The 15,947-nt window shown below is 39.5% G+C and overlaps 1 protein-coding gene across 2 annotated transcripts in view; it reads right to left on the reverse strand.

Annotated features, from left to right (window-relative positions):
* The window catches only part of rfx4 (regulatory factor X, 4), a 98,462-nt gene that overhangs the window by 17,682 nt on the left and 64,833 nt on the right, over positions 1-15,947 (reverse strand). For both annotated transcript variants that reach the window (XM_061893681.1, XM_061893680.1), the window contains 2 exons: positions 11,662-11,779; positions 1,129-1,245 (listed from right to left, as the gene is read on the reverse strand). In XM_061893681.1, coding sequence (XP_061749665.1) covers positions 1,129-1,245; positions 11,662-11,779 — 235 coding nt within the window. The remainder of the gene's footprint in view (positions 1-1,128; positions 1,246-11,661; positions 11,780-15,947) is intronic.

Raw genomic sequence — 15,947 nt, forward strand, 5'->3', positions numbered from 1 at the left:
ATAACAAAGATTCAAGTCATATTTTGGTGAAATGATTAAAAAAAGCTCATCATGTTACACGATGAGAAAAAGATGTATTACTAGAAAACAAAAAAATTCAATTTTAAAAAGGTGATTAATTGCAAGAAAAAAGTTGGAATGTGAGATTAAAGTCAGAATTTTTCAACAAAAAAGTAAAATCATGAGAAATATTACAAGATTAAGGCCAATACTTTCTGTAGATTGTTTTATTATTACATTAAATTAGAAAGTTAAATAAAAATTTTGCATATATATATATATATATATATATATATATATATATATATATATATATATATATATATATATATATATATATATATATATATATATATATATTTTTTTTTTTAGAGAAAACTAAAATATTAAACAGAATTGGGTTATCACAACATTAAATCCATATTTTATTTTGAGATAAAATATGTAACATATTAATGTTAACAATTATTAATAATGATAACATATTAATATTCATGTATTTATGACATTAATAACAAAGATTCAAGTAATATTTACTAAAAAAAGCTTGTCATGTTACACGATGAGCAAAAGATGTATTACTAGAAAAAAAAAATTCAATTAAAAAAGGTGATTAATTGCAAGAAAAAAGTTGGAATGTGAGATTAAAGTCATAATTTTTCAAGAAAAAAGTAAAATCATGAGAAATATTACAAGATTAAAGCCATAACTTTCTGTAGATTTTTTTTAATTAGTAAATTTTTGGGAGAAAACAGATTAAATTAAAAAGACAAATAATAAATTGGCATTTTATTTATATACTATATATATATATTTTTAAATTATTATTATTATTAGTTTTTTGTTTTTTTTTTGAAAAAAAAAATATTACACAGAATTAGGTTATCACAACATTAAACCCATATTTTATTTTTGAGATGAAATATGTAACATATTAATATTTTAACAATTATTAATATTAATACAATATTAATATTCATCCATTTATGACATTAATAATAAAGATTCAAGTCATATTTTTGGTGAAATGACTAAAAAAAAGCTCGTTTTGTTGTTGCTGGGACCCTGATGAACATCTCAAGGGCTGTCCCACAAGTGCTTGCTATGATAGGCTGTGATGTTACGCACCGCTGCTCTCGCCCTTCATGGCCCTCATCAGCTCGCCGGCCCTCTCCTGGCAGTGGAGCGACTCCAGCAGGTAGAGCACGTAGTCGTCGAACATGAGATGGATCAGGTGGAAGGAGCCTGCGGCGGAAAAACAACAAGCCCGCCTTGTTATTATCGCCGTCGCCATGGTGATGACATCACATCCTCTCCCCACACAAACTGGAATGCACTCCTGAATTTTCCACAGCCAGAAATAGGTCTGTTGACCTCTGGGCGGACGGGGGGCGGAGGGGGCAGAATTGAGGGCGTCATTGTGGCCGCGTGACAAACACTCGCCGCCATTCAGCCGTCGTAAAATGGAAAAGAGGTTCGGGGGGGGGGCTTTTGTTAATTAGCTGTTTTGTGCACATAAAACTGTTTCATCGCGACACCACCAGCTGGCTTTTTGTATTCCTGTAAACGACGCCTCCGTTATCGGGGCCACGCCCCCTTCACCTGCGCACCTGCTTTCACGTTCTAGAAACATCTGGATGTCTGCAACGTTGCACCAAGACAATGTGACTTCGTGGAAGACTTTCTACAAAAAAACAAAAAAACAGTGAAGTTGGGGTGTAACGGTACACCAAAAATTTCGGTTCGGTACGTACAGTGGGGCAAAAAAGTATTTAGTCAGCCAGCGATTGTGCAAGTTCTCCCACTTCAAATTATGACAGAGGTCCGTCATTTTCATCTAAGGTACACTTCAACTGTGAGAGACAGAATGTAGGAATTTTAATGAATTTATTTGTAAATTATGGTGGAAAATAAGTATTTGGTCAACCATTCAAAGCTCTCACTGATGGAAGGAGGTTTAGGCTCAAAATCCCGCGATACATGGCCCCGTTCATTCTTTCCTTAACACGGATCGATCGTCCTGTCCCCTTAGCAGAAAAACAGCCCCAAAGCATGATGTTTACACCCCCATGCTTCACAGTAGGTATGGTGTTCTTGGGATGCAACTCAGTATTCTTCTTCCTCCAAACACCACCAGTTGAGTTTATACCAAAATGGATGATACAGCAGAGGATTGGGAGAATGTCATGCGGGAAATTTAATATTGTAATTTAGTAAACTAAACCGGCCGTATTGGCATGTGTTGCAATTAGAGATGCGCGGATAGGCAATTATATCATCCGCAACCGCATCACCAAAGTCTTCATCCACCCGCCGTCCACCCGAACCAACATTTTATCAGAACCGCAACCGCCCGTTGAATGATAAATGATAAATGGGTTGTACTTGTATAGCGCTTTTCTACCTTCAAAGGTACTCAAAGCGCTTTGACACTACTTCCACATTTACCCATTCACACACACATTCACACACTGATGGAGGGAGCTGCCATGCAAGGCGCCAACCAGCACCCATCAGGAGCAAAGGGTGAAGTGTCTTGCTCAGGACACAACGGACGTGACGAAGTTGGTACTAGGTGGGATTTGAACCAGGGACCCTCGGGTTGCGCACGGCCATTCTCCCCCACTGCGCCACGCCGTTCCCTGAAATACATCAAAGGTCGGCCACCTTCACCACTCAAAGAGCTATTTAAACCCGTTTCACAGAGTAAAGAAGACAATGGGAGCCGCTAACGTCCTCGCGGGACGGCATAGCTCGGTTGGTAGAGTGGCCGTGCCAGCAACTTGAGGGTTGCAGGTTCGATTCCCGCTTGTGCCATCCTAGTTACTGCCGTTGTGTCCTTGGGCAAGACACTTTACCCACCTGCTCCCAGTGCCACCCACACTGGTTTAAATGTACCTTAGATATTGGGTGTCACCATGTAAAGCGCTTTGAGTCACTAGAGAAAAGCGCTATATAAAAATAATTCACTTCACTTCACTTGCGAATATCCAATGGTGTTCATCCTGATGACGAGAATAACGGCGTGCTGTGAAGCTATTGCCTTTGACGCCTTCAACAACATGTACAAACCAGTTTTTAGTCCAGCAACAGCTTCAGCAAAGACGCGTACAAGATTGAAAGACATACTGGGTGACACAGAGTACACTGATGGTTGTGATATAAACAATTTTAACACTCTTACTAATATGCGCCACGCTGTGAAGCCACACCAAACAAGAATCAATCAATCAATCAATGTTTACTTATATAGCCCTAAATCACTCGTGTCTCAAAGGGCTGCACAAACCACCACGACATCCTCGGTAGGCCCACATAAGTGCAAGGAAAACTCACACCCAGTGGGACGTCGGTGACAATGATGACTATGAGAACCTTGGAAAGGAGGAAAGCAATGGATGTCGAGCGGGTCTAACATGATACTGTGAAAGTTAAATCCATATTGGATCCAACACAGTCACGAGAGTCCAGTCCAAAGCGGATCCAACACAGCAGCGAGAGTCCCGTTCACAGCGGAGCCAGCAGGAAACCATCCCAAGCGGAGGCGGATCAGCAGCGCAGAGATGTCCCCAGCCGATACACAGACAAGCAGTACATGGCTACCGGATCGGACCGGACCCCCTCCACAAGGGAGAGTGGGACATAGAAGAAAAAGAAAAGAAACAGCAGATCAACTGGTCTAAAAAGGGAGTCTATTTAAAGGCTAGAGTATACAAATGAGTTTTAAGGTGAGACTTAAATGCTTCTACTGAGGTGGCATCTCGAACTGTTACCGGGAGGGCATTCCAGAGTACTGGAGCCCGAACGGAAAACGCTCTATAGCCTGCAGACTTTTTTTGGGCTTTGGGAATCACTAACAAGCCAGAGTCCTTTGAACGCAGATTTCTTGCCGGGACATATGGTACAATACAATCGGCAAGATAGGATGGAGCTAGACCGTGTAGTATTTTATACGTAAGTAGTAAAACCTTAAAGTCACATCTTAAGTGCACAGGAAGCCAGTGCAGGTGAGCCAGTACAGGCGTAATGTGATCAAACTTTCTTGTTCTTGAATGACAAACACATTTCGGGAGAACATCCTCACAGTAACACAACATAAACGCAACACAAGGAATACCCAGAATCCTTTGCATCCATCTGAATCTGATGGTTATACCCCTAAATTATTTGCGATAGCTGGTTGACAAAATGTTCTTCTTAAACAATTTGCTCACACATTTGTTGACAAAGTGGGGACCCTCGCCCCGTCCTTGTTTGTCAACGACTGAGCGTTTCATGGAAGCTGCTTTTTACACGCAATCAAGGCACCCAATTAACCCGTTCACCTGCGGGATGTTCCAAATAAGCGTCTGATGAGCATTCCTCAACTTTCTCGGTCTTTTTTGCTCGGCTTTGACACTATTTCCACATTCACCCATTCACATTCACACACTGATGGCGGGGGCTGCCCGGCCGCCACCCCATCAGAAGCAAAGGGCGACGTGTCTTGCTCGAGCACACGACGGACGTGACCACGGCTGGTAGGAGGTGGGGATCAAACCGGGAACCCTCAGGTTGCTGGCGCGTCCACTCTCCCGAACTGCACCACGCAGTCCCCTAGGAATTGCACCAAGAAACCCTTTCATTCCTCCATTTTATCCATCCTTCCATGTTAATATTGTTCCGTGTTTTGATATGTCTTATATAAATAAATAAAAAATAATAATAATAATAAGATGTGAATGCATTGTTGTTTACTGGCTTGCGTTTTATCCATAACTCATGTAAAAATGAGTTATGTATGTATACATCATCATCTAAAGACTTCGGTAGGCGGGTGAAAATTGCATGGAAGCCCCACAACGGTCACAAAGGCAGAAGAAGGCTGCAGCAAAGATGGCCCCCCATTGTCTTGGTCTCCGTGCCATTGGACCCTGGCCTTCTCTTTGCCAGAGGACAGAGTTAAAAGATTCCACGCACAGCCGCTCTCCTGAAGGCGATCCCAACCAACAGGAGGACAATCGAGTGATGACCGACGATACATTCACTTACAAGAAATAATAGGAAAATTCCCCTGCAGTGTCCGTTATTTATTGCACACTCGCACTGCTCGATTCATTTTGCCAAGAAGTTACTGAATCGATTCCAATTCCTTTTCGTCCATCCATCATCTTCCGCTTATCCGAGGTCGTGTCACGGGGTCGGCAGCCTAAGCAGGGAAGCCCAGACTTTCCTCTCCCCAGCCACTGCGTCCAGCTCTTCCCGGGGGATCCCGAGGCGTTCCCAGGGCAGCCGGGAGACATAGTCTTCCCAACGTGTCCTGGGTCTTCCCCGTGGCCTCCTACCGGTCTGACGTGCCCTAAACACCTCCCTAGGGAGGCGTTCGGGTGGCATCCTGACCAGATGCCCGAACCACCTCATCTGGTTCCTCTCCATGTGGAGGAGCAGCTGCTTTACTTTGAGTTCCCCTCGGATGGCAGAGCTTCTCACCCTATCTCTAAGGGAGAGACCCAAACTCATTTCGGCCGCTTGTACCCGTGATCTTATCCTTTCGGTCATGACCCAAAGCTCATGACCATAGGTGAGGATGGGAACGTAGGTCGACCGGTAAATTGAGAGCTTTTCCTTCCGGCTCAGCTCCTTCTTCACCACAACGGATCGATACAACGTCCGCATTACTGAAGACGCCGCACCGATCCGCCTGTCGATCTCGCGATCCACTCTTCCCTAACTCGTGAACAAGACTCCGAGGTACTTGAACTCCTCCACTTGGGGAAGGGTCTCCTCCCCAACTTGGAGATGGCACCCCACCCTTTTCCGGGCGAGAACTATGGACTCGGACTTGGAGGTGCTGATTCTCAAATCGGCTGCGAACCGATCCAGTGAGATCTGAAGATCCTGGCCCGATGAAGCCATCAGGACCACATGGTCTGCAAAAAGCAGAGACCTAATCCCTGCAGCCACCAAACCGGACCCCCTTAAGGCTCTGACTGCGCCTAGAAATTCTGTCCATAAAAGTTACGAACAGAATCGTGACAAAGGACAGCCTTGGCGGAGTCCAACCCTCACTGGAAACGGGTCCGACTTACTGCCGGCGATGCGGACCAAGCTCTGACACTGATCATACAGGGACCGGACCGCCTCAATCAGACAGTCCGTTACCCCTTACTCTCTGAGCACTCCCTACGGTTGAATGCCTTCTCCAAGTCCAGACTGGTTGGGCGAACTCCCATACACCCTCAAGGATCCTGCCGAGAGTATAGAACTGGTCCACAATTCCACGACCAGGACGAAAACTACACTGTTCCTCCTGAATCCGAGGTTGGACTATCCGGCTCTGGTACACCTGAATAAACCTTACCGGGAAGGCTGAGGAGTGTGATCCCACCATAGTTGGATCATACCCCTTCTTAAAGCAAGGAACCACCACCCCGGTCTGCCAATCCAGAAGAACCGCCCCCGAAGTCGACGCGATGCTACAGAGTCTTGTCAACCAAGACAACCCCAAAACACCCAGAGACTTAAGGAACTCCAGGCAGATCTCATCCACCCCCAGAGTCTTGCCACCGAATAGCTTTTTAACTACTACTACTTTCCGTATCGTTCTAAAAAAAATAATATCGTCCATGACTGTTATCGGCAACCACAAAAATAGATACCCGTATCGTTACACCACTAATTGGTACTATTATTATTTATTTCTAAGTCTTGGTGATCAACCAACCATTTTGATTGGCTTTTCCATTAACCAAGAAGACCGTTTTGTCGCGTTAAAAATATTCAAACTACGGTAGATTAAAAACTTTTTTTTTAGCATACATTCTTTTAGACTTTGAGCCGCATGCGGTGTTTATTTTGTTTGCCGAAAAATGTCCCGTCTTGGTTATGGTCGACGACCTATTTTTTCCACCCCGGGGTTAAAACAAATGAAAACAATGACGAATACAAACGAGACGAAAGTACGAACCCCAGAAAAGCGGTGAAGTTGTCAGGTTGTGTAAATGGTAAATAAAAACCAAATATAAATCCCTTTCGACTTATATCCAATTTATACAAAATAAGATATTTTACTTTTTAAACTGTAAAACTTTATTATTATTTTTTTTAGCAAATATTAGCTCATTTGGAATCGGATGCCTGCGAGATGTTTCAAAAAAGCTGGCACAAGTGGCTTAAAAAAAAAAAACGAGAAAGTGGAGGGAATGCTCATCAAACGCTTATTTGGAAAACATCCCACAGGTGAACAGGGTAATTGGGAACAGGTGGGTGCCATGATTGGGGTGATGAAACCGGCCTGCCACCATGGCCCCGCACTCCCTAGCCTCGGTTGCTAGATACCTCGAGATGTACGTTGTAATAAGTATATGTGCTTTGCTATGGAGGTTTTTTTTCCCACTCCAGACTGGGCTCCTAAAGGGGGCCCATATCTTTTTCATTCGTCCTTCCCCGGCGTTTTACCTTTTTCCCCATCTTTTACGGGGCGCCTTGTGGCGACCCGTCAGCGTTCACTGTTTGTTCGTCTAATCTTGAACGGGTACGCTCCGTAATATCATCAAAAAGTTCAGAGAATCTGGAAAATCACTGCACATAAGCCATGATATTACAAACCTTCGATCCCTCAGGCGTTATTGCATCAAAAAGCGACATCGGTGTGTAAAGGATATCACATTTCAGAAAACCACTATCGGTAACTACAGTTGGTCGCAACAAGTGCAAGTTAAAACTCTACTATGCAAAGCCAAAGCCATTTATCAACAACACCCAGAAACGCCGCCGGCTTCGCTGCGCCTTGAGCTCATCTAAGACGGACTGATGCAAAGTGGGAAAGCGTTCTGTGGCTTGACGAGACCACATTTCCAATGTTTTTGGAAACTGTGGCTGCGTGAACAAAGAGGAAAAGAACCATCCGGATGTTTCTAGGCGCAAAGTGTAAAAGCCAGCATCTGTGATGGTATGGGGGTGTATTAGTGCCCAAGGCATGGGTAACTTACACATCTGTGAAGGATCCATTAATGCTGAAAGGTACATACAGGTTTTGGAGCAACATATGTTGTCATCCAAATAAAGTTATCATGGACGCCCCTGCTTATTTCAGCAAGACAATGCCAAGCCACGTGTTACATTCACATTGAAAATGTGTGGCACTTCATATTGCGCCACACATTTTCAAAGGGACACAGGTCTGGACTACAGTGTAGTACCCGCAGTCTTTTACTATGAAGCCACGCTGTTGTAACACATGGCTTGGCATTGTCTTGTTGAAATAAGCAGGGGCGTCCATGATGAAATAAAATACCACAACGGAGACCCCAGACTGTTGAACAACTTAAGATGTACCTCTAGCAGGAATGGGAAATAATTCCACTTCAAAAATGTGTCTCCTCATTTCCCAAAACTTTACTGAGTGTTGTTAAAAGGAAAGGCCATGTAACACAGTGGTAAAAATGCCCTTTTGCCAAGTTTTTGTCAATGTGTTGCTGCCATTAAATTCTAAGTTCAGGATTATTTGCATTAAAAAAAAAAACGTTTCTCTGCTGGAACATTAAATATATTGTCTTTGCAGTCTATTCAATTGAATACAAGTTGAAACTTTCTCAGTCTTTTTTGCCACCCGTGCCAGCTTTTTAAAAACATGTCGCAGGCATCAAATTCCAAAAAGAGCTAATATTTGCAAAAAATAACAAAGTTTATCAGTTCCAACATTGAATGTCTTGTTCTTTGCAGTCTATTCAATTGAATACAAATTGAAACTTTCTCAGTCTTTTTTGCCACTTGTGCCAACTTTTTTGAAACACCTCACATGCATCAAATTCCAAAAAGAGCTAATATTTGTAAAAAATAACATAGTTTCTCAGTTCCAATATTGAATATATTGTCTTTGCAGTCTATTCAATTGAAAGACGTTGAAACTTTTTCAGTCTTTTTTGCCACTCGTGCCAGCTTCTTTGAAACACGTCGTAGGCATCAAATTCAAAAAAGAGCTAATTTTTGCAAAAATAATGTTTTACAGTTTGAATATTAAATATCTTGTCTTTGCAGTCTATTCAATTGAATACACGTTGAAACTTTCTCAGTCTTGTTTGCCACTCGTGCCAGCTTTTTTGAAACACGTCGCAGGCATCAAATTCCAAAAAGCGCTAATATTTGCAAAAAATAAAGTTTCTCAGTTCCAACATTAAATGTCTTGTATTTGCAGTCTATTCATTTGAATTCAAGTTGAAACTTTATCAGTCTTTTTTGCCACTTGTGCCAGCTTTTTTGAAACACGTCGCAGGCATAAAATTCCAAAAAGCGCTAATATTTGCAAAAAATAACAAAGTTTTACATTTTGATTATTAAATATCTTGTCTTTGCAGTCTATTTAATAGAATACAAGTTGAAACTTTCTCAGTCTTTTTTGCCACTCGTGCCAGCTTTTTTGAAACACGTCACAGGCATCAAATTCCAAAAAGAGCTAATATTTGCAAAAAATAAAGTTTCCCAGTTCCAACATTAAATGTCTTGTCTTTGCAGTCTATTCAATTGAATACAAGTTGAAACTTTCTCAGTCTTTTTTGCCACTCGTTTCAGCTTTTTTGAAACACGTCGCAGGCATAATATTCCATAAAGAGCTAATATTTGCATAAAATAATAAAGTTTCTCAGTTCCAACATTAAATATCTTGTCTTTGCAGTCTATTCAACTGAATACAAGTTGAAAATTTCTCAGTCTTTTTTGCCACTCGTGCCAACTTTTTTGAAACACGTCGCAGGCATAAAATTCCAAAAAGAGCTAATATTTGCAAAAAATAAAAGTTTTAGTTTGAATATTAAATATATTGTCTTTGCAGGCCATTCAATTGAATAGAGGGTGAAAATCTCTCAGTCTTTTTTGCCACTCGTGCCAACTTTTTTGAAACACGTCGCAGGCATCAAATTCCAAAAAGAGCTAATATTTGCAAAAAATTAAGTTTTACAGTTTGAAAGTTAAATATCTTGTCTTTTCAGCCTATTCAATTGAATACAAGTTGAAACTTTCTGAGTCTTTTTTGCCACTTGTGCCAGCTTTTTTGAAACATGTCACAGGCATCAAATTCCAAAAAGAGCAAATATTTGCAAAAAATAACAAAGTTTTACAGTTCGAATATTAAATGTCTTGTCTTTGCAGTCTATTCATTTGAATACAAGTTGAAACTTTCTCAGTCTTTTTTGCCACTCGTTTCAGCTTTTTTGAAACACGTCGCAGGCATCAAATTCCAAAAAGAGCTAATATTTGCAAAAAATTAAGTTTTACAGCTTGAATATTAAAAATCTTGTCTTTGCAGTCTATTCAATTGAAAGAAGTTGAAAATTTCTCAGTCCTTTTTGCCACTCGTGCCAGCTTTTTTGAAACACGTCGCAGGCATGAAATTCCAAAAAGCGCTAATATTTGCACGAAATAACAAAGTTTCTCAGTTTTAACATTAAATGTCTTGTTCTTTGCAGTCTATTCAATTGAATTCAAGTAGAAACTTTATCAGTCTTTTTTGCCACTTCTGGCAGCTTTTTTTAAACACGTCGCAGGGATCAAATTCCAAAAAGAGCTAATATTTGCAAAAAATAACTAAGTTTCTCAGTTTTAACATTAAATGTCTTGTTCTTTGCAGTCTATTCAATTGAATACAAGTCGAAACTTTTTCGGTCTTTTTTGCCTCTTGTGCAAGCTTTTTTGAAACACATCACAGGCATCAAATTCCAAAAAGAGCTAATATTTGCAAAACATAAAGTTTTACAGTTTGAACATTAAATACCTTGTCTTTGCAGACTATTCATTTGAATTCAAGTCAAAACTTTTTCGGTCTTTTTTGCCACTTGTGCCAGCTTTTTTGAAACATGTCGCAGGCATCAAATTCCAAAAAGAGATAATATTTGCAAAACATAAAGTTTTACAGTTTGAACATTAAATTACTTGTATTTGCTGTATATTCATTTGAATTCATGTTGAAACTTTCTCGGTCATTTTTGCCACATGTGCCAGCTTTTTTGAAACACGTCGCAGGCATCAAATTCCAAAAAGAGCTAATATTTGCAAAAAATAACTAAGTTTCTCAGTTTTAACATTAAATGTCTTGTCTTTGCAGTCTATTCAATTGAATACAAGTTTTCACAAATCATTACATTCTCTTTTTATTTACCATTTACACAACGTGACAACTTCTCTGGTTTCGGGGTTCAATATTGAAAGCCGGACGTTTTTTTGTTTGTTTGTTTTTAAGTGGTCAAACACGAGGTCATACAGCGCAAAAAAAAAAAAAAAAGATAAAGGGATTTTTTTTTTTCTAGCAAAGTTGTAAAAAGTCGAGTGAAGAATAGCGTGGCACATTTGAACATCCCCGGGGGTCAAAGCGGTCGTTTTTGCATCGAGCATTAAAAGACAAAACGCACATTTTGCAGTCTTCTCTCTCCAGCTGTGTCGCAACAAGGTCACATGCCAACACAAACTGAATTTCAAACAGGGGGGGGGGGGACGGATAACCTAATTAGCGCTCACTTTTTGTCCGGCCATTGTTGAGACGGGGTATCTCTCTTTGTGGGGCCGGGTCTCCACGGCAACCGCTGGGAAAAAAACACCTCCCGGCCGATTGGACCCGGTGGCTAACTTCCCTGTGTGTGTGTGTGTGTGTGTGTGTGTGTGTGTGTGTGTGTGTTTTCAGGAGGCGCTCACCAAAGCTGGGGGCGCTGTGGAGCGTCATGTCCCGGATGACTCTGGTCCCGAAGCAGGACCACATGAGCAGGAACTGCTGGGCCACCTTCTTCAGGCAGCCGGGCCTCTTCCCCGACACCTGGGAGGGGGGGGGGGGGGGAAGAGGATTTCCATGAGAAAGGCCATTAACCCCCTTCGGCCTGTGTTGGGGAGCAGGGGAACATGTCAACAAGTCAACTATTTCATTTGCCTTCCTATTGAGCCATTATGTCCGGGGCGTTGCCCGGGGCGACCGCATTTTACGGGCGCAAATGGGACGTTTGTAGCCTCATTAAGTGGGAGGATGGCCGCCGGAGTGAGAGGGGAGCCAAGGCCAAGTCGCAGGTGTCTCTTTACGGCCAACATCACTTGACTTGTTTAGAATAATTACGTTTATATCATCACATCATTCTATTGCTTAAGGGCCGTTGCTGTAGTTGTTATCAATTGTGCTGAAGTGGTGTTTTTCTTTGTCCGTGCACAGCTGGCAATCCAAATGATTGCAAGCCGCTTTAGCTCGGTTGGCAGAGCGGCCGTGCCAGCAACTTGAGGGTTGCAGGTTCGATTCCCCTAGTCACTGCCGTTGTGTCCTTGGGCAAGACACTTTACCCACCTGCTCCCGGTGCCACCCACACTGGTTCGAATGTAATTTAGATATTGGGTTTCACTATGTAAAGCGCTTTGAGTCACTAGAGAAAAAGCGCTATATAAATATAATCCACTTCACTTCTGGTATCAGACTGCCAAGGCCGAACACCGCCGTGACGCAGAGACAAGGCGATATCACCAGCGTCAACACATTTTTGTATAATCATATATTGTGTCTGACTGGAGCTGTTGAGATGACCCCCCTTTCCCTCAGAGATGTAACCAGGGACCTCCCAAATAAATAGAGGGAGCAGGTGGGCTGGACTTTTAGAACGTAGTTTGGATCTGTAACTAGAGTACAGCCCAAAAAAACGTGTCCCCTCAATTGAGCCAAATTGAACTCTGTCTCTGCGTGATTCCTTGCTTCTGGTCTGTGTAATAATGTCATCGGTGTTTGAACCTGATAAACTTCTCCCTGGGCTTGTGAAGGTTCTGTCCACACCTGAAAACCCCCCACAGTCTAGTTTGTATGTTCCCTCTCCTTTTCATTGCCCTCCTCTTTAATCACTTTCCCAAATGTCTTACTTTCATCCTAAAAAAAAAAAAATGTTTAAAAAAGGGGCAATTTCTCTTACTTCCAGGAAAAAAATAAAATAAACATAAATAAAAAGTCCCTAATTTTCTGAATAAAATGACAATAAAAAGAGGAATTTCCCTTATTTTCTCGAGTAAAAAGTCTATATTTTTAAAAAAGTTTCTCTTTTTTCCTGGAATAAAAAAAAAAACCTAAAAAATGTCCCTTAATTTTTTGGGGGGGAACCGGGGGGGCACAATTTCTTCTATATTCTGAATTTGAAATAAATTAAAAAAAGGCAGAATTTCTTTAATTTTCTGTAAAACGTCCTTTATTTAAAATATATACTTCCCTTATTTTCTGGAGGGGGGGGGGGGGGGGGGGGGGGGGGGGGGGGGGGGATAATTTTCCTTAATTTTGGGGAAAATAAACATTTTAAATGAGCAATTTCTGTCATGATCCGCGGTTCGGATCATGTCATGTTCGCGTTTTGGTTCTGTTTTGTATCTCCTTTGTTTAGTATTTGACTTCCTTAGTTCCTGGTGGCACTCCCTGTTTCTTCTGTTGTCATAGTCACGTATTAGTGTCACTTGCCTTGTGTTTTTGACCTGCCTCCTAATTTCTGTCATTATATAAGCCTGTCTTTTCCGTTACTCATTCTCGCAGTCTAGTTTGTTGTCCAATGCAACAGGTGACGTTCTCTCGTTGATGCAGGCGGAATGGAAGAATTTACGATTTAATTATATAATAAAACAGACTAGGAACAAAAACACTTGCACGGAGGCACTATAGACAAAACCAACAGAACTAGCATGGGAGCTAGAAGGAACAAAAGGTGCTAGCATGTGAGCTAGGGAAACAAACAAAGGAATAGCGTGGAAGCTAACGAGTACAAAAAGAGTTTTACCACAATCGGGGATAGCGACGTCACCTGTTGCATTGGACAGAAAACTAGACTGCGAGAATGAGTAACGAAAAAAAGGCTTATATAATGACAGAAATTAAGAGGCAGGTGCGCGTCAAAAACACAAGGCAGGTAACACTTATATGTGACTATGACAACAGACAAAACAGGAAGTGCCACCAGGAACTAAGGAAGTCAAATACTAAACAAACGAGATACAAAACAGAACAAAAACCCGAGCCGCGGATCATGAAAATTTTCTGATATAAGAATAAAAAAGACAGAATTTCTCTTCTTTCTTTTTGTAAAATTTCAGTTATTTTTTAAAATGCTGTTTCCAAATATCAATCTTTCATTACAAAACATTTTAAAAAAAGGGGAAATTTCCCTTACTTCCTGGAAAAAATAAAAATAAAAGAAGCAAGAATTTCCCTAATTTTCTGAATAAAATGACAATATAGAGAGGAATTTTCCTTATTTTCTGGAATAAAAAGTCAAATAGGTTTTTTCAAATTTCCCTTATTTTCTGAAAAAGAGAAAGGATTTCCCTTTTTTGGGGGGGGAAATTATACATTAAAAATGAGCAATTGCTCCTATTTTCTGAAATAAAATAAAAAAAAAAGCCAGAATTTTTCTTATTTTCTGTAAAATGTCCGTTATTTTTAAACGCTGTTTCCAAATAATTTCCAAAATTAAAAAGGGGAAATTTCCTTTACTTCCTGGAAAAAATATAAATAAAAGAGGCAAGAATTTCCCAAATTTTCTGAACAAAATGACAATAAATAAAGGAATTTCCCTCATTTTTTAATTGTCCTTATCTTCTGAAAAAAAATTAAGAATTTCCCTTAAAAAAAATTTGGGGAGGGGAGGAACAATTTCTTCTACTTTCTGAAATAAAAATAAATAAAAAAGGCAGAGTTTCTCTCATTTTCTGTAAAATGTCTGTTAATTATAAATGCTGTTTCCAAATATCAAATTTTCATTAAAAACATTTTTGAAAGGGGGAAATTTCCCTTACTTCCTGGAAAAAAATAAAAATAAATAAAATGTCCCTCATTTTCTGAATAAAATGACCATAAATAGAGGAATTCCCCTTAATTTCTGGAATAAAAAGTATTTTTTTATTAACTACCCTTATTTTCTGAAAAAAAGAAAGAATTTCCCTCAAAAAAAAAAAATAGCGAGGGGAGGAACAATTTCTTCTATTTTTTTTTAAATACAAATAAATAAAAAAGGCACAATTCCTCTCATTTTCTGTAAAATGTCTGTTATTTTTAAATGCTGTTTCAAAATATTAAACTTTCATAAAAAAAAAAAAAACTGTTTAAAAAAGGGGCAATATCCTTTACTTCCTGGAAAAAAATGAAAATAAAAAAGCAGAAATGTCCCTCATTTTCTGAATAAAAAGACAATAAACCAAGGAATTTTCCTTATTTTCTGGAATAAAATGTACATTTTTATTAATTTCCCTCATTTTCTGTAAAAAAGAAATAATTTCCCTCAAAAAAAAAATTATTAGCGAGGGGAGGAACAATTTATTTTATTTTATGAAATAAAAATAAATAAAAAAGGCAGAATTTCTCAAATTTTCTGTAAAAAATATCTGTTATTTTTAAATGCTGTTTCCAAATATCAAACTTCCATTAAAAAAAAAAAACAGTTTAAAGAAGGGGCAATTTCCCTTACTTACTGGAAAAAAATGAAAATAAAAAAACAAAAATGTCCCTCATTTTCTGAATAAAATGACAATAAACCAAGGAATTTTCCTTATTTTCTGGAATAAAACGTACATTTTTATTAATTTCCCTCATTTTCAGTAAAAAAGAAAGAATTTCCCTTAAAAAAAAAAATATTAGCGAGGGGAGGAACAATTTCTTTTATTTTCTGAAAAAAAAAAAAAAGGCAGAATTTCTCTCATTTTCTGTAAAATATCTGTTATTTTTAAATGATGTTTCCAAATATCAAACTTTCATAAAAAAAAAAAAAAAAAAAAAAAAAAAAAACTGTTTAAAAAAGGGGCAATTTCCCTTACTTACTGGAAAAAAATAAAAATAAAAATAAATAAAATGTCCCTAATTTTCTGAATAAAATGACAATAAATCGAGGAATGTCCCTTATTTTCTAGAATAAAAAGACTTTTTTTTAATTAATTTCCCTTATTTTCTAAAAAAAGAAAGAATTTCCCTCCAAAAAAAAAATTTA

The sequence above is a fragment of the Nerophis ophidion genome, linkage group LG03 (genome assembly GCF_033978795.1).
Source record: "Nerophis ophidion isolate RoL-2023_Sa linkage group LG03, RoL_Noph_v1.0, whole genome shotgun sequence".
NCBI lineage: Eukaryota > Metazoa > Chordata > Actinopteri > Syngnathiformes > Syngnathidae > Nerophis > Nerophis ophidion.